General features: G+C 44.2%; 2 protein-coding genes and 1 long non-coding RNA gene across 3 annotated transcripts; 2 read left to right on the forward strand and 1 right to left on the reverse strand.

The window, feature by feature from the left end:
• Positions 1 to 4,618: 4,618 nt before the first annotated feature.
• On the forward strand, positions 4,619 to 10,457 carry LOC308285460 (insulin-like growth factor-binding protein 3; the record flags this gene model as incomplete). The annotated part of the gene is made up of 4 exons (XM_080726230.1): positions 4,619 to 5,003; positions 6,206 to 6,453; positions 8,120 to 8,239; positions 10,332 to 10,457. 4 exons carry the CDS (start codon positions 4,619 to 4,621, stop codon positions 10,455 to 10,457), a joined length of 879 nt encoding a protein of 292 aa, XP_080582356.1.
• Positions 10,458 to 11,753: 1,296 nt separating this feature from the next.
• On the reverse strand, positions 11,754 to 15,505 carry LOC308285907 (insulin-like growth factor-binding protein 1). The gene is made up of 4 exons (XM_080726807.1): positions 15,053 to 15,505; positions 14,737 to 14,876; positions 14,089 to 14,217; positions 11,754 to 13,419 (listed from the first exon to the last, which is right to left on the reverse strand). Exons 1-4 carry the CDS (start codon positions 15,396 to 15,398, stop codon positions 13,294 to 13,296), a joined length of 741 nt encoding a protein of 246 aa, XP_080582933.1. The 5' UTR covers positions 15,399 to 15,505; the 3' UTR covers positions 11,754 to 13,293.
• LOC308285908 lies at positions 15,274 to 19,911 on the forward strand. The gene is made up of 3 exons (XR_013962092.1): positions 15,274 to 15,411; positions 18,182 to 18,294; positions 18,749 to 19,911. It is a non-coding gene; the product is annotated as an uncharacterized lncRNA (long non-coding RNA).
• The last annotated feature ends 1,284 nt before the right edge of the window (positions 19,912 to 21,195 follow it).

The following is a 21,195-nucleotide window of genomic DNA, read 5'->3' on the forward strand; positions in this document are numbered from 1 at the left end:
GTGCGGCTATAGCCTATTCCTTCTCTCATCTGCAACCAATTAATAGCGGACCAAAAAAGAAAATCCTATACAGTAGATGCTATTACTCAGGAATGTCCCACTTGCATGTTTAGCATCATGTCTCCTTATTTTAAGGGCTGTTTTGCGGCACTAACAACAAAGAGCCAGAACGTGCTCAACAATGTCAGAGACACACTTCTGTAGTATGTGTGTGTGTGTGTGTGTGTGTGTGTGTGTATGTGTAATGCTCTGGATTCGAACCCGGGTCTCCTGCGTGGAAGTCTAACATCTTAACCATCAGGCCAAAGGAGCATCCCTTTGGACTGGGGGACTTGGACTCAGATACCAAACTGTTGAGGTCATCAGGCTGAGGCAAGCCACTCTGCTACACTCGCCCCCCTTTTGACCTCCTCCCACGGGGAAACCCGATCCGGGTCACGGCACCGTTGTAATGCCCGGGATTCGCACCCGGGTCCCCCGCGTGCAAAGCCTATAACATCTTAACCACCAGACCAAAGGGACATCCCTGCGGACCGGGGGGAGATACCAGACTTTAGACGTCATCAGGCTGAGGCAGTGAGTCACTCTGCTGCTGCATGTGTGGCAGAGATGCACAAAAACATCTCTGCATTCTGCATGTGATTCCAACTCACTGACGCTCCCATGTGAAGCCCAAGTGTGTCATGTTTTTAACCCATTTAGAACGGGTACACATTATTGTGTAATCATTATTTTATGCTTTAACTATTGAAAAACAGCAGATATACAAGCTCACAGCACAGCACCGAGCGCTGTGAGCTTGTATATCTGCTATTTTTCACTGGTTAAAGCATTCAATAATTCTAGGCCTAAATTTAATTGAGAAATCTGCACCGACGTGGCCGGCCATCTGCCGAAGCATAAATCACACTTCCCCATTTCCGCCTATATGGGGAAGTCCCTTTGAGTGACATTTATAGGCCAAACGCCGCATTAGATGTTGGCATGGAGGACATTGATACCGGGAATAAATAGCAACGATGTGTCACTAACCAATCCAGCGGTTCAAAAATGAGCCCTTCGGCGGAGCCTCAGCATCTTCCAGGCCATGCCCATTACATCTGGTCCACACAAGGAGGGCTTGGTTTACCAATGAATCTTATCCCTAGGATCATCGTCGTTCCATTTTTAGGAAAAACCCAGCCTAGGGAAGTCCTCCAAACTTCCACACCGGGTTATCAGGCCCCGCAAGTGAGGGCCAATTTAAGACATGGCTCACACGAATGCGTGCAGTAATGCCTAATTTACGATCTGGTCCCATGACCGCATTGCCTGCCAGAAATAGCACAAAGCACACCAGACCTACAAGCTCAATATGGAAGGATGCAACGCCTTGTGAGCTTGTAGGTCTGCTATTTTCGGCGCCTGACGCCTCCGTGCGACGAAGCGGTAGGTATGAACTATGAATATGGCTTTCAGTCTGTCCAGGGCAGTGGGACATGAGAGCATGAGGTGATGAGAGGTGACATTACAGGTGAGAGGTGACCGCATACACCATTATGTAAGCGAGCCAAGAGGATAATGCTCCCAAAATAACTTGTTGTTGTGGTCACATGATGATGGCAAACACAGAAAGGGAAGAGCAACACTTAAAAAGATAAGACACGCTTCTATGACATGTAAAGGTGTCTCCTGCAGACTGCACAAGCTGGTCACAGTAGTCAATGAAATGATACAGGCAGGTGTTTGTTGTATATTGTATTTAGATGAGTATTTTATGATTTATACATCTATGGTACACATTATTGTGTATCATTATTTTATGCTTTAACTATTGAAAAACAGCAGATATACAAGCTCACAGCGCGGCACCGAGTGCCGCGCTGCGAGCTTGTAGATCTGCTATTTTTGAAAAATCGTGAAAATTTAAATTTTTGTGAATGTTTTACACAATTTCATTTCATGTACTTACAATATTCAATATTATATCAAGGGTTGAACTAATCTGCTTATGTGTGCTTTCAAAGGCTGCAGTTAAGCCTACATGAAACAGAGGTCATGTTGGGTCATGTGCCGCTCCTTTGGCCAGAATGAATAGACTTAAACGCACGTGTGCACGCACGCACGCACGCACGCACGCACGCACGCACACACACACACACACATGCGCGCACACACACAAACATAGAGCGAACAGTTTAATGTGGACACAAAAAAGCTGATCAGTTGGATCATCTATTCTACTGTGTTGCGCGCACGCACGCACGCACGCACGCACGCACGCACACACACACACACACACTCTTGCCTGGAGTCATAGGGCTCCTTTCTCACAAGGCATCTCAGGCTGTGACATTCTGAGAAACACTATGTGGTTTAAAAAAGCACAGGTAAAAATAAGTCAGGAAATGAATGGGTGGGGAAAGGGCTCGTTTTTAATATCTCCACTGACCACTGCATTCATCTGAGAAACATGGCCAGCCTAAAGGAGAGATATACCTTCTAAAGGTAGGCTATATAAATGAGCAGGATACAGGGCACAGTCAATTTGATGCAATGAATGATTTAGCTCATAATAACCCCCAGTTTTTGATTTAGTCTGTTTGTTTTTCAAACTGAGGAATATGCATTGCATTCTCAGCACAATTCTGGTGCTGTATTTTACTTGTATTTATTTCTGCAATTTGAGGTGACTTGACTATATGTTTAAGTATACTATTGACAAAAAACTAAAGCTGAACAGCAATCGTTTTCTCCTTTTCAAATAGCATTGTCAAAGAGTATTAGCACAGACTTATACCCTGCTAGAAAAACCAGCACAGACCAGCACAATTTTCATGCTGGTCTGTGCTGGTCTATGCTGGTTTATGCTGGTTCATGCTGGTCTGTGCTGGTGCTGGTGCTGGTCTATGCTGGTCTGTGCTGGTCCCATGCTGGCCCACCAGCACAGACCAGCACCAGCACAGACCAGCATGAACCAGCATAAACCAGCATAGACCAGCACAGACCAGTACAGACCAGCACCAGCACAAACCAGCACATGTTGTGTTTTACTGCTGGTCTGTGCTGGTGCTGGTGCTGGTCCAGCATAGACCAGCACCAGCACCAGCACAGACCAGCATGAACCAGCATAAACCAGCATAGACCAGCACAGACCAGTACAGACCAGCACCAGCACAAACCAGCACATGTTGTGTTTTACTGCTGGTCTGTGCTGGTGCTGGTGCTGGTCCAGCATAGACCAGCACCAGCACAGACCAGCATGAAGCATAAACCAGCATAGACCAGCACAGACCAGCACCAGCACAAACCAGCACATGTTGTGTTTTACTGCTGGTCTGTGCTGGTGCTGGTCTGTGCTGGTGCTGGTCTGTGCCGGTCTGTGCTGGTCTAAGCTGGTCATATACAAATAGGGACAAACACCCATTTTAACTAACAGTTTCCAGTGGCGCCGAGGATAAGTGCAGGACTGAAGTGCCAGAGGTAGTAAGTTCGAATCCCACTCACAATGTCAAAAATAATGTCACAATCTAATATGGTCAAATACCCATGGAGCAGAGCATCAGAACAGGATTCAAGCACCAGAGCAAAGAGCAAATTAAACCAGCAAAGACCTGGTCCACTTCTCAGGGGGGTCCCCCGGGGGTCCCTGACCACACCAGCACAGACCAGCACAGACCAGCACCAGCACAGACCAGCAGTAAAACACAACATGCGCTGGTTTGTGCTGGTGCTGGTCTGTGCTGGTTCATGCTGGTTTAGATGGTGGGACCAGCACAGACCAGCACCAGCACCAGCACAGACCAGCAGTAAAACACAACATGCGCTGGTTTGTGCTGGTGCTGGTCTTACTGCTGGTCTTGTGCTGGTTTTTCTAGCAGGGTAAGGATGAAATAATTACATTGGTTTTTAATTCATAATCATAAGTCTTCACCAGCTACACCAAAAGTTGTGTAACATTTCAAAACTTCATTTAAAGATCATGAAAAATAATACGTACCAACATATCTTATTCTAATGTTTTTAAAGTAGCCTAATAACCTAAGCAGATCCACTCTTAGCCAGTGGTTCTCAAAGTGGGGTCCGGGGAGCCCATGGGGTCCTTGAGGGGGTTCCAGGGGGTCCCCCTGATAAATGATGGATAGTTATTGAATGGACCCTAATGTTGCTATAACTCTGAAAGTGTACAAATGGAAAACCCATTTGGTTCCATTTGTACACTCTCAGAGTTATGTTGGTCGGTGGTCTACCCTGTCAAAGAGACCCCCACTGCCAGCTATTTTCAAAAGATATTGACATTCTTTGAAAATATTTGAACATTTTTTACATCACAAATCTTTTATGGGGGTCCTTGGCACAAAGCATTTGTCAGATGGGGGTCCGCGGCCAAATACACATTAATTTAGGGGTCCTTGACAAGAAAAAAGGTTTGAGAACCATTGCTGGCAACCCATCATTCACCACCAGACCGCAAGCCATTCGGGGGGTGTGACTACAGTCACCATGGGTCTATATATTGAGATGTCTTGTTGAGTGGCTTTATGTGAATGAGACAAGCGTCAAGTAAAAAGTACACACGAGCGTGCACAGTGTACAGCTACTCACAAAGACAACCACACCACGTCTCCATTACACGACGATGGACACCTGCTTGAGAACACTTTGCATGACCTTCGTTCTGACATCGTTTACGCGGCGATCAGGTGCCATCGGACCGGTCATCCGATGCGAGCCGTGCGACGCCGGAGCGCGGCTATCGTGCAAGCCTCTGCCCAAGGACTGCGCTGAGAGGGTCCGCGAGCCGGGCTGCGGCTGCTGCATAACCTGCGCGCTCGCACACGGCCAGCCGTGCGGGGTGTACACGGGGAGATGCGGCTCCGGGCTGAGCTGTCAGCATCAGCCCGGGGAGACCAGACCCCTGCAGGCTCTGCTGGAGGGGCGCGGGATCTGCGCGAACGCCACGAGCAAGAGACTGACCGCTGCTGCTGCTGCTGGACCTGCAGCTCCGGCCAATGAAATACCAGGTAAGTGCATAATATGCATGCGTTACACTGGTGGGGAAAAGTAGCCTACTAAAATGTAGCCTAAAGTGAAAGTATCAATACTGCAATTTAGAAAAATAGCCTAGGCTACTCTGTTACAGGTAAAAGTCTGGAATTCTACACATTTACTTGAGTTCTGTAAAATAGTAGCCTCTATAAAAATTAAAATGTGCTTAAAGTACAAAAGTAAAAAGTATGCTACTCCAAGTTTTCAAATGTTTAAAAAATCTTTTGAAAATAGCAGATCTGCAAGCTCACAATGCTTTCCATCATGCATTTTTTAGTTTGTAAATTGGCTATTTCCAAATGGCCGAAATATTAAGGTAGGCTATGTTTTGTAATAGGCCTAATAATCAATCAAAGTAACTATAACTAAAGTTTTCAAATAATTGTAGTAGGGTAAAAAGTATTTGGATCCGAGATGTAGTGGAGTAGAAGTAAAAGTATTGGAAATTAAATGGAAAAATAGCCTAAATGTAGGCTACTTAGTTACTTGACATCACTGACCAGTGATGTCAAGTGTTATGCATGCATTATTTAGCCTATATCATATGCTAAAGTTTCAACGTTTTAATAAAATCCACTTGGCATGTTGCTTTCTTCTTTTAAATGAGTGCATATTCAAACACATAGGCATATAGGCTATATTCCATATTGACAAGATGAAATCAGTATAAAGATGATGAGGGGGGAGGAGAAAACGGGGTGCAGCAACTCAGTATTGAAAATGGAATAAGCAAGTCTTGGCTGCCTCCAATTTTTCATTTTGGATGATGTTGATATCGGAATACTCCCAGAGATGGCGTTTCATTTTCTTAAAAACTGGAAGACAGAAGTTCACAGAAATTCATACTTTTGGCTTGAAAAATGATAAAGTCAATACATTAAATTAAAATAAAAGTGATACATTCATAGTTCTTGTTAATTTCCTGTCAAAAAATCATCAAAAGGCCAGTGTTATCCTCTCATCTAAGTAATTGATTCTTAAAGTAGATTTTATTTGGCCTTTGAAAAGAGCTCCACAGCTCTTGACTTGTCCCCATTCATTGGCTTGATGGACTTAGAAAAACTAACCCTAACCCTGAAAAAGCAGCTGATAGCCTATATTCAATAACAACAGAAATAATTGTCTTGGAAATTGAATTTCAATGTACAGCCATGCATGTGTTTTCTTTGAACTTCAGTGGAGAATGTTGAAAATCCAGAAGACCGCAATTCCACCAGCCCTGGCCTTCCGGCCCCTTTCAGCACTCGCAAACCCATCGCATCCGCAAGACTACCACTTCACCCCTTTTTCCACTCATCCAAGACAGAAGTTCTGAGGCGGGAGCAGGCAAAGAAAGCCCAGAGCTTCAAGATGGAGGAACTCCCCGGACCACTCAGCACAGACCAGCAGAACTTCTCTTTGGAGACCAAACAGGAGCCTGAGTATGTAAGTACTAGAACCAATATTTTTCTCCCCCCAGAGCCTATACTGGCAGGGACGTGCTGGCCATTGGGAAAAGCGGGACAACTCCTGAACGGCCGGTTCATTCTCGGGGCGGTCCAGGCCGGGCCATTAGGAAAAAATTTAACTGTTTGCACAAAAGTAAAAATTAAACTGTTTGCACAAAAGTAGATCTACAAGCACACAACGCCTCACACCGCGAGGCGTTGTGTGCTTGTAGATCGGCTGTTTTCACTAGTTTAAATCATTTTTGAGCGGTGGTCACAACGCTCCTATACGTGGCCGTGTGTGTGGGTCTGTCTGTCTGCGTGTCTGTCTGTCTGTCTGTCTGTCTGTAGCCTGCAGTAACCTTTTCTGACCACACATGTTAAGGGAGGGGCGCTGTTGTTCAGGCCAGGCCAGACCAGGCACACACACACACACACGCACACACACACACACACACACACACACACACACACAGGGGGGAAGGGGGGGGGGGGGGGGAACCACCGCTCAGTTCACACGGGTGTGATTTTTTAAATGATAAATACAAAACAAACGGTTTTGGACATACAAGGTTTCCACCCAACAACAACGAAATATAGGCCTGATTCATGTAATTGGCCCACTGGCTTGTCACTTGTCATGATCTGAAATGGCAAATATTTGAGTAGAGAGAGAGATCTCTCTCTATAGCGTGCAATGAGGGCCTCTCCAACTCTTTTTCCCGGGCTGAATCAGGGGCCCGGCACGTCCCTGGATTATACTGGGGAATGTTTTTCTCCTCTCCCCATGCGTTTTGGTGTTTGTGCTCCCCCTCTGCGGGTGATGAAATGTTTGGGTATGGCGGTGCGGACGGCGGGCAGGCATGGCCAGCAGTAGAATGGCATGGCAGCCAGAGTGGGCACGCTGGCCCCGTGGCTGACCTGGGTCAGTCGCTTGTTTAGCCGCAAGGCGTCCGCGTGCCGGCTGTACAGAGAGCGAGCGGATGATGGATTGGCCAGTGTGACTGCCTGTTTGGACGCTTGGAAGTCCTGCAGCTATTTTGATCTTCACTCTGGCCAGAGAAGAGAGTGCACACAAGGAATGGGCTTTAACCACTTAAGCCCCATTTTATACTTCCTCATACGGCGGTGTTGCGTGCTGAAAATAGCTGATACAATCTTACAAGGCGTCACATTCCAGTGTGTTGAGATCTTGTAGATCTGCTAATTATAAAATAATAATTAAACTATTTTTAACATTGTTGCCTATAGTGACATTCCCAAAATACTGTAGGAAGTGTTTTACTGGATACTTTGATTACTGGCTGGAGTACGTGGACAACCCTATTAGCTCCTTCTTGGGGCGTTTTTAATGCACTTCACCCCCCTTTGAGTAAAGTATTCAGAGTTTTAAGCAGCTTTAGCAAACTCATAAGCCCCCACAAGTTGGTCAGATGAATTCATTAATTTCCAATTTGTCACCTTTCATGTTGAGGCCACCTTTGTTCATGTCTTACAAAGAGCTGTGTGGTGGTGCACCTTACCTGAAACAATCTTGTTGTTTTAGTCAAGAATGTGGAGAATTGACAGTAGATTGCACCTGTATTCTTATACTTGCTTATGATTTCAGTATAATATATATATATATATATAATAAGTGATTATGCATGTTCTTCCTTCTGCAGGGTCCTTGTCGGAGAGAGATGGAGAGTATTCTTAACAGCCTCAAGGTCACAGACATTCTCAATCCCAGAGGGTTCCGCATACCAAACTGTGACAAGCAGGGCTTCTATAAGAAAAAACAGGTAATAAAACCAGGGGGGGGAATTACATTTGAATGTCAACCGACAGACCTCTTGGTACTGTATATGGTCTGGATATTAATTTGCATAAAAGAGAACGGCAACTTGACACTTTGAAAAACGTCCCAGCTTCAATCACTTTGGATGCATGTCCTCATTAACAAACATCCAGCCACTGCAGTGCATAGAGTGACTCCAGCACAGCTTAGATTTTGGTCTGCAGCAGACCCAATTACAGATTGGTATAGGCTAGTTGTCCTCCTGCAGTCCACTGTTAGTTATTAGAGCCTCATCATTGAAACACCACACCAGTGAGGTAGACCCTAGCCGCTGGCTCTGGAGACAGGAACCACAGGGGCCAAACCCCAGTGGGGCTGACGGCGGGGACGACAGGGCCGTTTAACGGGAACCCTCCCAGGGAGACAGACGTCAAGGTGGCCACCGGCACCCGACGTACTCGCCTCATAATTGCTGGACTTTCGCGAAGCAGGCACCAGAAATAGAGCTGCAGCCGTCCTCGCGTTCGCGTGGTCCACCCACGATTGGTTTGTAATAAACGAGTGGTTCTGACGCATTCATATGGAGCCACTTAAGGTCTCCCCGCTCAACAGCATCGGCAGCGCAGCATTTCTTATTACATAGCAGTCTCTCCTCCTCCTGCACTAATGGAAGTGTTCTCCTTGAGCTGCAATCATCTCATAACCAGCGTCCCCACGCCAGACTCATTGTCTTTGTTTATGTAGAACGGACGACCAGAGCCCTCTAGGCGCTGAGGGAGTGGCACTTGTTTCATGTCTGTCAGTTTACTTTGGAGGATTGTGTGACTCCGAGCCCCACAACATTTCTTATTAGGAGTCAATTTAAGTTTTAGAGGATTACGCCCATTGGAACGATTGTTCCAAGTAAGTGACGAGTGCGCTTACTCAGAGTCATGTTTGAAACCGATTCTAAATCTAATTATTGCATTCTTTTTGTTAATTGTTTCCTCCATGCTTCATTGTGTAATGTAATTTCATGTTTGTTTATTTACCCGAGGCAAAATGAACAGCACGTGCGCTACTGCAGCCGCCGTCTAATAACATTTTAATATAAGGTTTCATTTTGATAGTCGTCTCACCCCTCAAACTGTGCCTCAGTGGCCTGATGGTAAGAATCCTGCAGCTCAAATTAAATGCCTGGACAAATCCCCCTGCGATGGACAGAACAGGGGCAACTTCCATGCTGATAGGCTTTAACTTCCCTGCGTAGCAGCAGCAGCAGCAGCAGAAAAGCGTGCTTTTGCCCTTCAAATGAATGGCTGCATGTTTTACTAGAGTAGAGGTTGACCTTTAGTAAAATTGGCAGTAAAATAACAGCCCTTGGGTTAGCTCCACCGACTCTGTAAGTCATTTGTAGTACCCATAATTTGGAGCTGTGGGGTATAATCAGCAACAGATGATTTGTACTGGCCACTAGCTTCTGAAAATAGATCTTGGTTCTCAGTTGTTCACAAACGGGACTAAGCAAATATTTTACCAGGTTTCTGTTTACCTTTAAGGTCTCTATATGTGTGTGTAACAGGAGGTAGACCATAAAAGCAGCTCAAAATACCACAGCGGGTTGGATAGCCAAGTCTGTATCTACTCAGCACAATCTGGACGTTAATGCCTCTCAACTACCTCTGCTCTGCCTCACTGAGTCAGCCCGGCCGCTGACTTCTGTATCGCTGCTGTCGGTCGGAAACATTGGCCATAAGCTTGTCTTCCAATGGATCCAATGTGTAGTTATTAATAATACTTTTAATTGGTTAAATGTTTATAATACCCACAGACAGACTTAACCACTTAAAACCTGGCATCCCTATCTTGGCCAGATCATTATAGGCGGAATCTACAAGTTCACAACCAATCACATCACGACTGTAGATCAGCCATGTAGATACGCGGTTAATGTGTAAAATTGATTTATGAAAAATACAAATAAAAAGATGAAATATGGAGGTACAGGATTTCTGGCCAACACAACGATACAGAATATCTAACAGGAGGTATAATTGTCTGTCCTTTTGTACATTTTGTTTCTCTTTTATTCAACTAGTCCCTTCTTTCCTTCACAGTGTCGTCCATCCAAGGGAAGAAAGCGAGGCTTCTGCTGGTGTGTGGACAAATATGGGCAGCCGCTGCCAGGATTTGACGGGAAGGACCGAGGAGACGCCCAACACTACATCTCAGAGAGCCAATAGGACTAGCGAAGTAGGGAGACAGGGAGGAAGGGAGGGAGGAGATCAAGAGAGAGAGAGAGAGAGAGAGAGACATAAGTACTGTAAACACATTGGTAGAGATGGAAGATGTTGGAACTTGGAAGCGAGGGTCAAGAGATGGCTCAGCCAGGAAACAGATGGCTGCCACGTTATCTGCGTGCCCGTGGGACCCTTAACCGAGGCGGGACAGAGGGAACAGCGGGAGATCGCAAAGAGGAAAAGGAGGACTCCTCATGCCAGAGACATTCTCATCCTTACAGTGCATGACGGGATGTATTCTTTATAAGCTTTACGGGTCAAGACAACCCCCGGCCAGCCTCTTAAGAACGAGACACACTTCCTGATTCACGCTTTTGTTTTAAATCTCAGAAGCCCTGGTCTGATTATCACACACTTGATTCCAGAGACTTTTATACTTGTCACAGACATTGATCGGAGGGCTCTACATTTACGCACAATTAAGTGGCACTATACACGTGTGCATGCTTGTGATGTGTAATCGTATTCGTATGCTTGTGATTGTGTATAGAGTGTATTTGTTATTAACGATTTATTTTGTGTGTGTGTGTGTGTGTGTGTGTGTGTGTGAGTGAGTGTGTGTGTGTGTGTGTGTATGTGTGCGTGCGTATGAGTCTTGAGTGCTAGCAAGGCAGACATACAATGTATGTTGTATAAAATGTGTCTTTCTTATTCAGGCATACGAGTGCTGTTGAGGCCATGGCCTCATGACGGGGCCTTATGATAAAGTGCAGTGCCTTTAGCGTTTGCATTTACACATTCTTATTCTACGTGAATGGGTACATTTTGCAACAATTTACTTCGGTCACGACCCGCTCCTTGCAAACCTTTCAGGGGGAGTTGGACATGACTGGTTCTGTGCAGCTCAATACACTGCAGCGCATGTACACTTGTTATGCTGGCTGGATGTCGAGTAACAGAGGACATTGCCCATAATCAATACTGTGGTTATTGTTTTGTTTCTGTCAGTTTGCATAAGCTGAATCACTGAGGTAAAGGCCACAAACCTTTATCTTATCTGTGTGCACCCTTTCATTGGTTATAGTGTTTTCAGTGATCATTTTGTATCACGTGCAGGTGCCTAAGTGTAGGCAAATATGCTGTATGCATGTACAATGCAACCCTCAGAGGTCTATTTTTAATTAATAAAGGCAGTATAAACTGATGTTTTGTCAGTCTTTCTGTCTGTTTCTCTCTCTCTCACTCTGTCTCTCAGCTGGTGGTGGAAGAATGCATATTGATTTACACACAATCACATGATACGTTTATGACATTTATTGTACCTGTACATTACACATAATTAGAAGAGAAATATGTACACTTTCCTTTTTTCCTCCAACAAAAGAAATAGCAGCATTCTTGGCAGAAACAAGTAGGCCTAATACTGTACATGACCTCAACAATAAACAACAGTATGAACACGCTGAATCATAATAAATACATTCACACTGCAGTAGAGAGAGAACATAAAAGACCATCATCATCATAAGAAACAAAACAAAAACAAACAGCCCTAATAACGTGAGGAACGTGGTTGTGGAGAGCTAGGGATGGGATGATAATCGTTATCGTTTATCATGATAAAAAATACGATAATCGTATTGTGGAGATTTAAATTTATCGTGAAATTATTCTCCGTCATGCACTGGGATCAATTCACCTTTTATTTGCCGAGCAGCATGTCCGGTACCACTTAAACACTCTATAATTGGTAAATCGGAACCTGGAAATAACATACTTTAAAGTATTTATTCACACTCTTTGCCAAAAAATAGCCGATCTACAAGCTCACAGATCTGCTATTTTTTGGCAAATGTTCCGTCCCAGGATAATGGGTGTTGGGGACATTTTGATTATCGTGATAATATCGTAAATTGCACATTTCTTTGGTCACAATAATAACATTTTCATATCGTCCCATCCCCATGGAGAGCTACCAGAGAAGAGCTCCAGTGAACCTTTGCTAAACCTGTAGAGCTGCAGAGCCCCAGTAGAGGTAGACAAATGCAGAGCTGCCCATACTAAACCAAACCGCACGGTGGCTTGGATGAGCCCTGATATGTTTGTGCTGGGCCGCTGTACACATACTTGCGGAACTTTAAGTATTTCCCCCAATAGCCATTGAGGAAACATCGAGGAATACTTAACTGTAGTCGTAATACGGTGTCCCAGGCCAAAAATACCAGCTCCCACAAGCTGCGACATGTTGTGAGCTTGTAGATCAGCTATTTTGTGGTGCGGGAGGGACACTGTCGTAAGACCAAGTATAAATGGATCTCAAGATACATTACAGCACTGTATGTATGAATGAGTAGCTGTGTCATTTTGTGTAGCATGCACAGCACTCCCTTTTGAATTATTATTTTTTCTGTAGACTCTGAAACGGGCTTGGCAAAGCCAGAGACCTGTGGTCTCAAGCAGAGGAGTTATTTAGTCAGAAACACAAATGTACAGTATTTGTGCCCTATTTACAATAAAAAAAAGTAGGCAAACATAAAAAAAAATAACCAAAAAATTACAAACGGGTCACGCTGGACAGCGTATACCAGCTTTGAATAAATAACTGTTGATACGTACACCTAGTCGACGGTACTTCTCTTAAATAGGATTTTATAATGTGAGCTCATGTATACGAGTGTGTGCTTGATGTGTAGCCATTTGGTCAAATTACATGGAATTCGTGTGGTGGTTGTGCGTGGCTTTCCACGCAGTCAGTCTGTGTGTGTGTGTGTGTGTGTGTGTGTGTGTGTGTGTGTGTGTGTGTGTGTGTGTGTGTGTGTTGTGCAGCAGTGTCCATGGTTCAGTGAGTAACTTCCTGGTGGCACTCTGAGTCACCCTGCAGGTCGCTGGAACCCGGGATCTTCTTCCCATTCCAGGAGGACACGCACCAGCAGCGAGCAGGCGGCCCCACCAGAGACGACTCACACTGGGACAGAGAGACACAAACTCATGATGAGAACATCTGCATTCTTTATTTAACTCTGACGACCAGGGGTGTCAGTCACACCAAATTCTGGGCCCTGGGTACAAGGATTCACCCACATTTTGTGCTTTAACTATTGAAAAATAGCAGATATACAAGCTCGCAGCTTTTGTAAAATCGTGAAGATCTTTGAATATTTCAAATCCTTCCTAAGGTTTTTTGAAAAACCTGTTTCTATGTCAGTAGTGCTCAAATATTTTCATGTGAAGGACCCCCAAAGTGATATGTATTTGACCACAGACCCCCATCTCAAAATATTCAGTTCCAGGGACCCCTCCAGAAGCAAAATTTGAGTTGCAAATGTTCGCTAAAAAAATACATATATTCAAAGATTTGCACAAATGTTCACGACTTTTCAAAAATAGCAGATCTACAAGCTCGCATTAAGCTTGTATATCTGCAATTTTCAATAGCTAAAGTATAAAATAATTAAGACCCCTCCACCTTGGGCCCTAGTCACTCAGACCCACTTTTCCCCTCCTTGTGACGCCCCTGACTCTGACGACTGTACAAAATGTAACCATTTGTACATTCTTCAGTAATGCAAATTAATTTACACCGTGTGTGAAACCATACGGATATTTATGTGGTAGCTTTGATATGGTCTCTCACCTGTTTTGACTTGTAGAAGCCATGCTTGTCACAGTTAGGCAGGTAGAAGGTGGTGAACTTCTCTCCTAATTTCTGCTGAGAACTGGCTATCATGTCCAGTGCTGCGTGGAGTTCAATATGACAGGGGCCCTGAGAAAAGATAGCATGAGGAGGAAGGATATAGGCCGTTAAAGCTCACTGGCAGAGTCAGATTATGCATATGGGGCTGTTAAGTCTGACATCATTTTGTAGGCAGAGGAGAACTTTTGGGGCCAAAAGGCCCCAGCGCCCGTGAATCTTTTTACTATTTTTACTATTTACAAATTTTTCTTCTCTTTGTTGTTGAAAGGAAAGTGGTAGAATTATACTTTAGTCGTTAATTTTGTCTCGGATCTGTTGAAATAGCGAGGGACAGATATTGACAATAAATCTGCTTGGAGGTCTGACTACAAAATGATGTCACGGCTTAAAAGCCCCATTATGGGAAATGCATAAACACAATTGCATAAGGCTATGGTTGACAGGTCAACAACATACAAGCTAAAAATTGCAATGTTTTTATAAAAAAATATAGATCAAGTTAATTTCTACTTATTTTCAATAGCCCCCCTTGAAAGTGTACAACTTTTACAGTTTACAAGTCGACATGCAAGTCATGATGTTCCTCACCTGCTGTACCAGTTTGGTGAGGATAGCGTTGACTTTAGCCTTGATGCTCTCCTGAGCCTCAGGATTCTGTGGCTCCAAAGGCGCGTTGAGCCCCAAGAGGTAATGCAGGGAACCGTGGTCAGGGACTCCATCTGCTTCCTCTGAGGAGATCAAAAACAAATAATAGTTAGCATCATCCATGGGTTTGTCTTTGAAGGTCCAACATAGAGGTGGGTCCCCACTGACACATTTCTAAGAACACAGAAATAGAGTGTGACAGATGACAAAGGTGTGGGAGATGATGACAGGAAAAACCTCTTCAAACAATATGGATTACCTTGGCCCTGGTCCTCGGTGCAAACTCCCTGTCCTCTGGTAAGGGCGTGGAGAGGTCTGGGCTCCCCGGGTCTGGGAGTGCAACGGAGCCCCTCGGCACAATGGGCCGTGTGCACCCCACAGGACGCCCCTTCCTCCAGAGCACAGGCCATGCAGCAGCCACAGCCTGGCTCCCTCAGCACCTGCTTGCACCCCGAGGGGATGACGGGACACTGGTTGAGTTTGTCCTGTGTGCAGGGTGCACAGCGGATAGGCTCCGGGCGCACCACTGGAGATGTCCTCACTAATGCCAAGAGAGTCAGAGGCACCACTGCCACAAGCACCAGCTTCTGATTTAATCCAGACATCTCCAGTCCTCAGGTAAAGTTGTTCCTCTTGTTTTTTGTGTTTTCTGTCGGAATGGGGTTTGTACTCTAAAGCTACCCGGCTGTCGTTTTCCTTCTAAAGTGTTTTCCCCGAAACAACTATTTATACAGCCGTCTGGCCTCCAGAGTGGTTAATGTTTGACACAGGGAGTAAAGATATTAAATATTTTGACCAAGTTGCTGTAATGGGTGGATGACCCTGCATGAAGTACGTAGATTCAGGCTGAGGTTCACAAGGGCCATTGTCAATATTGACTCAGGAACATACAAGTGAGTAGGCCTACATCAAAACAAAGTGTTTTTGGACAACTTTGAAGTGAAATCTATGACTGTATCCTGCAACATTATGGCAACTGCCACAGACTTATCGTAAAAATACAAAATGAGCCTTATCCAATGATGTATAAGATAGGGGACAACCTCTTTCTCATGTTATATTAGTTATTGTTGAACGAAGTAGCTATACTTGAATTGTATTTGTAGTCCTGTATAAATCAGGTTTTAATACTGATAAATGTGATTTGACACCACTTCAAAAATAAAACCCAAACACACACACACCCACACACAAAAAGAAAAAAAGAAAAACATATTTGTCAGGTGTTCGAAGGTCCTTGTCAGTCAGACACACAAACAAGATCATTCCGCTTTAGCATTGCATAACCCTAGTATTATGGATTCTGTACAGCGATCATAACATGTTTGTGCAAAGCAAGTCTGTAGTAATTGGTTGTTTCCTTGTTGTAGTATTTTGTGACAGCTATCTGGGCAGAACTAGAGTTAGACAACCATACACACTGTATGCTTAAAGCACACGAGTGCCAGTCCCATGATGTCAACCCACCCTCCTGCTGGGTCAAATTTATATCTCAGTGACATGGCCCCCAGGCCTACACATGACCCTTCTAGGTACTGTTAGTGCATTTAATACCAGTGGTGGAAAAAAGTACTCACATTTTGTACTTAAGAAAAAGTATCAATACTGCAATGTAGAAATCCTCTGTTTCAAGTAAAATTCCGAACACAAAATGTACTTGAGTAAAGGTAAAAAGGTATTGGTATCAAAATGTAGTTAAGTAGCAAATTTACAAAGTATAACCTACTCATTATGCAGAATGTCCCATTTCACAAGTTAAAAAAACTTTTGAAAATAGCACCTGTAGTTCGGCCATTTTCAAATGGCCTTATGCATATATGCCTGAAGTGGGTAATGTATGTTTTGTAATAATAATCAAAATCTACAAAGTAAATAAAGTTGTCAAATAATTTTTGTGGAGTAAAAAGTATCCTATTTGCCTTTAAGATGTAGTGGAGTAGAAGTATAATTTGAAATGTGGACAATAGGACTCCAATAAAGTAAAAGTACCTCACAATTGGACTTAATGTACAGTACTTGAGTAAATCTACTTACAGTATTTTCTGGACTATAAGGCGCACTGTCAATGAATGGTCTATTTTCAAACTGTTTTCATATATAAGGCGCACCTGACTATAAGGCGCACATAATAGACGCTACCGTTGCGTTATGCATCCAACAGATGGAGCTGTGCTAAAGGGAATGTCAATGTCAATGAATGATCCATATATAAGGCGCACTGGACTATAAGGCGCACTCTAGTTTTTTGAGAAAATTAAAGGCTTTTAAGTGCGCCTTATAGTCCGGAAAATACGGTAGTTATTTTACACCACTGCATGGGTCAGGCCTACACGTGACCCTTATATGTACTGTTGGTGCATTGTTTAATACCTGCAGCGATCCACCTTATTCATTTCAAGTACACACAGTTTGATATGCATAGGATTTTTTAATTCTTTTGACAAAAAAAAAAATACCAATCAACAACCACACAAAGAAAATATATGTGTTTGCTAACATAACACAGCTCTCAATGTTAGTACCACTATGCTGTAGTTTAAAACTAAACATCAACTTAAGGACTTCTCCTAAAATTAACTGTGTGAGTTGCCTTGCCACTCACACAGGGAGCTCTGGAGTGAAATCAACTGGCTGCTGGTGGGCTTTGGCCAGCAAGTATGTCTGCCTGTTAGCCCCCTCTGCTCCATGTGTCTGAATCAGAACATCTGCCCCTTGGCCCACCAAGCCTCTCCATCAAAGAAGCCCAAAGCTCCTGCCAAACACTCCATTGCCTCCAGGGCGAAGCTGGAGACTGGACATGAGCCCCCTGTCGCAGAAGAGAATAAGGAGGAGGAGACAAGACCAATCTGGCTAGTCATCGTCAAAGAAAAGGTCGGTCCTTTTCACTTGAGCATAGAAGTCTGTCCTCGAGAGACTACTCAATGACCAACTCATGAGTTGTTGCCTCCTCAATGTTGAACATCAGATTTCTCACCCACTTCGGAAAGAGATCCACCTTGGAGGGAAACATTGAAATTCAGGTAAGAAAGGTTTGAGCCTCGATTTCTTTTTATTTCAAAAGCTGAAACATCTAATATTACTGGTACCCACTTTTATGCTGCGTCTTCTCTTGAAAGGACGCCCCTGTTTGTCTTGTGTCGTGTACCACACTTGCCTTGAGAAGAACCGCCTCTGCCTTCCAGAGGATCCACTCTGTGGGGATTTGAAACTAGAGTTCTCAACGGGCCTGAAAACTAAGGGGCCGGCCTGAGGCTCGGCCCAGCCCTAACAATTGCTATCATTTCAGGCCGGAAAACCCAAGAGAGGGGGGGAAAAAAGAAAGATCGCCAGTAGACAGCAACTACTAAACCACCATCACCCTGATTTGAATTCATTTTCACACCATCAGGACTCATTACTGGTACTCACATCACTGCTGCTGCTCTCCTCTTGGCCTTCTACTGTCCCCCATATGACGTCCTCTTGGTCATCTGCCGTCTCCCCTGCGATGCTGTCCTGTTGGTAGGCTTGTCACAATTATTACAAAATCTCCTAATAATCTATCAAGACAGATTCTGCTAGCAGCAGTTACAGCACCACTGCCTTAAACATGTATTGTTGTTGTTCTGAAGCACCCGGGAGGAAGTGGACTAAGAAAGGGGAGGGGCCAAACCTAGTTCCTGTTTCTACACAGAAAAGGAGGGGGTGGCTTCACCGAATGGGTTCCCAGATTGCATATCCCCTGATGACAGTTATTTGAGATATAATAATCGGCAGAATCGCATCTACTGTATGTATTGTGAGCCTGTAGATCGACCATTTCCACTATTTTAGAAAATCTTTTAAAAAGGTATAAAATGTATTTTCCATGAACACAAATTGTTAAATCGCAATGATTTGTGTGACATGTCATCGTCTACTAAAATGTCATAATCATGACAACCATACCTGTTGGTCTTCTTGTGTCTCCTCCAAGATGCTGTACAGCTGGCGTTCTGCTGCGCCAACCCTCTGTCTGGAGGAGGACCTAGTCTGCCTGGAGGAGGACCCACTCTGCCTACTGGGGAAACTCTTCCTCTGTGGGGAATTCATTTCCACACAGTCTGGCCTATGGCTGTTCAAAACAATATGTGATCATTTGACCATTATCCCTCAAGTGTCCCCTTTCCTCACCTTAAGTCCATACTCTGACCTCCATCGCCTGCCAATGATGTGCTTTTTTGGGCTGCCTGTGGACTGCGGTGGGTAAGTGCTGCGCTGGTCTAAGGAGTGAGAATGTTCAGGTCTCAGTCCCTGTGAAAGATGCATATAGACTCTTTCATTTTCACACAACCAGGACTTGGCAGAGCTCAAAATAATGTACAACTAGAAGCAGTGCTCTAGTTGTTCTCTAGTCGCTCCTGGTGGAGCACAGGTCTCCACCAGGGCAGGTGTCCTGGTGGCGTCACGGCAATTGGACGCTGCATATGATTTGAGGCATTGTGTACCAAAAATTTGTTGTCCACCTGCTGGTGGGGCTATAACAGGCCAATGTGAAAATGGTGCCATTTGTCACAGTAATGGCTGCGTTGATGATTTGAGGCATTTTGTTTAAATACAATTTAATGTGATCCTGCAAACTTTGAAAGCCAATATAAGCCAATTAGATGGAATGTGAAATATTGGACAGATCGGTCTTGACTCTTGATCACATAACTGTAAAGATAATGTGTACTGATTTGCATGATTGTTGGAGTAAATCTGATGGAGTAATAGCAAATAATGTGTTTTACTTAAGTTGGCCTCCTGGTGGCGCTGTTTTGTTTAAATACAATCAGCCTGTTATAGCGCTGTGTTCATAATTTGAGGCATTTTATTCAAAACGGACCAATCCTGCATGCATGCACGCACGCACGCACACACGGACAGGGGAGAAACATACTCTACCCCATGCCTTTGGCTGGTGGAGACAATAATCGAATAGCTTATTACTGGTACTCACATCCGGATGGCCACTTCTGCTTCTCTCCTGTTGGTCTTCTGTTGTCTCCACTGGGATGCTGTCCTCATGGTCTTCCTCTTCCTCTTCTAGCTCTGTCAGCTTTAGAGAGAAAGAATGTCTTACTTTGTAGCCTTTTACCGGTGAAAGGTTACAGTAACGGTACCAACATGGAACACCACCTACTAAAGAATGATTTTATTTGGTGAATGGTTCGTGACGTGAGGTTCCTCATGTGGTTCTAGAAAACCTTTTCTGTCAAAGCACTTTGAGGAACCAAAACAGTTCTATCGTTCTTTGAGGCACCTTTAACCAATTCCACACTAGTGTCCCAATTTTGGGCATGTTTTAACTCATTTACTGCCATTTTGAAACAGCTCCCATCAGGGTTCCCCGCCAGAAGCCTCCATAGACTTCAATGTAATTTATAGTGCACGGATCATGCACGCCCATGCACAGATGATGCACCATGTTTGTGCAGTTTGTTCACAGCTTTCAAACAAAAACATCCGATTGGAAATCCGTTCAGGCATTCTTGAGATAATAGCCATTATGTTTTACATGTTATGTAAACAAAAATGGCCGCCCTGTTTGAAAGATGGGGTTGTATGGGGGTTGAACATGCAAAATCGCGATTGAAATCATGCTTACTAGATTTGATGGGGTCCAAAAATAATTTTTCAAAAATTTTTTTTTTCTTTTTTTTCTTTTTTTCAAACTCATCATACTAGTCATAGGCAGAGTGGACACATCCATATAACTCGTCAAACTAGTCATAGGCAGTAAATGAGTTGGAAAAATACAAATAACGAAGCCCTGGCTGGGAGACACTGGTTGATGAGTCCCATTTTTGTGGGTCACGGGTCAATATCTTTTTAATATTTCCTACAATTTTCTAAATCTGTGAAAAACATATTTCCGCAAGTTGAAGTCGGTCCGCCGTTTTGACCATGCCAAGTATTTTATTCCAGCTCTTCTGTATCCTACCACCAGACCTTTCCAAACCTAACCTAGGCAGGCATAATATTTCCAAGGGCAAAATGCTTAATTAAAGTACAAATGTACCATACATAGTAATACTGTACATAAGGACCGCAGGTCTACACTAGAAACGGAGGGTGAGAGAGATTTCTTCTGTTTGGTTCGTTTGATGTACGTTCTTTCTCCCAGTCCGTACTTGGCCGTATGATAAGGTCTGTACACCGACCCTTCCGTACACTTCCCAAATGAACGTACTGGATTTGTCCGTAGCAAGAAGTAACCGCGGCCACCGTTGTCAACCGTAGGGGAAGTAGTGAGGAACATAACTTTTCCTCTGCAAAAAGAGTGAAAAGATATTAGCTACTGTTGTAACCACGTGAAGAGGACGCCTTGACTCCTCACACACAAGTCCGCCTCCAACACTGAGCGAGACGAGTGCAGTGCAGCAACAACACAACACAAGA

Source organism: Nannobrachium achirus (assembly GCF_963921795.1).
Source record: "Nannobrachium achirus genome assembly, chromosome: 5".
Taxonomy (NCBI): domain Eukaryota; kingdom Metazoa; phylum Chordata; class Actinopteri; order Myctophiformes; family Myctophidae; genus Nannobrachium; species Nannobrachium achirus.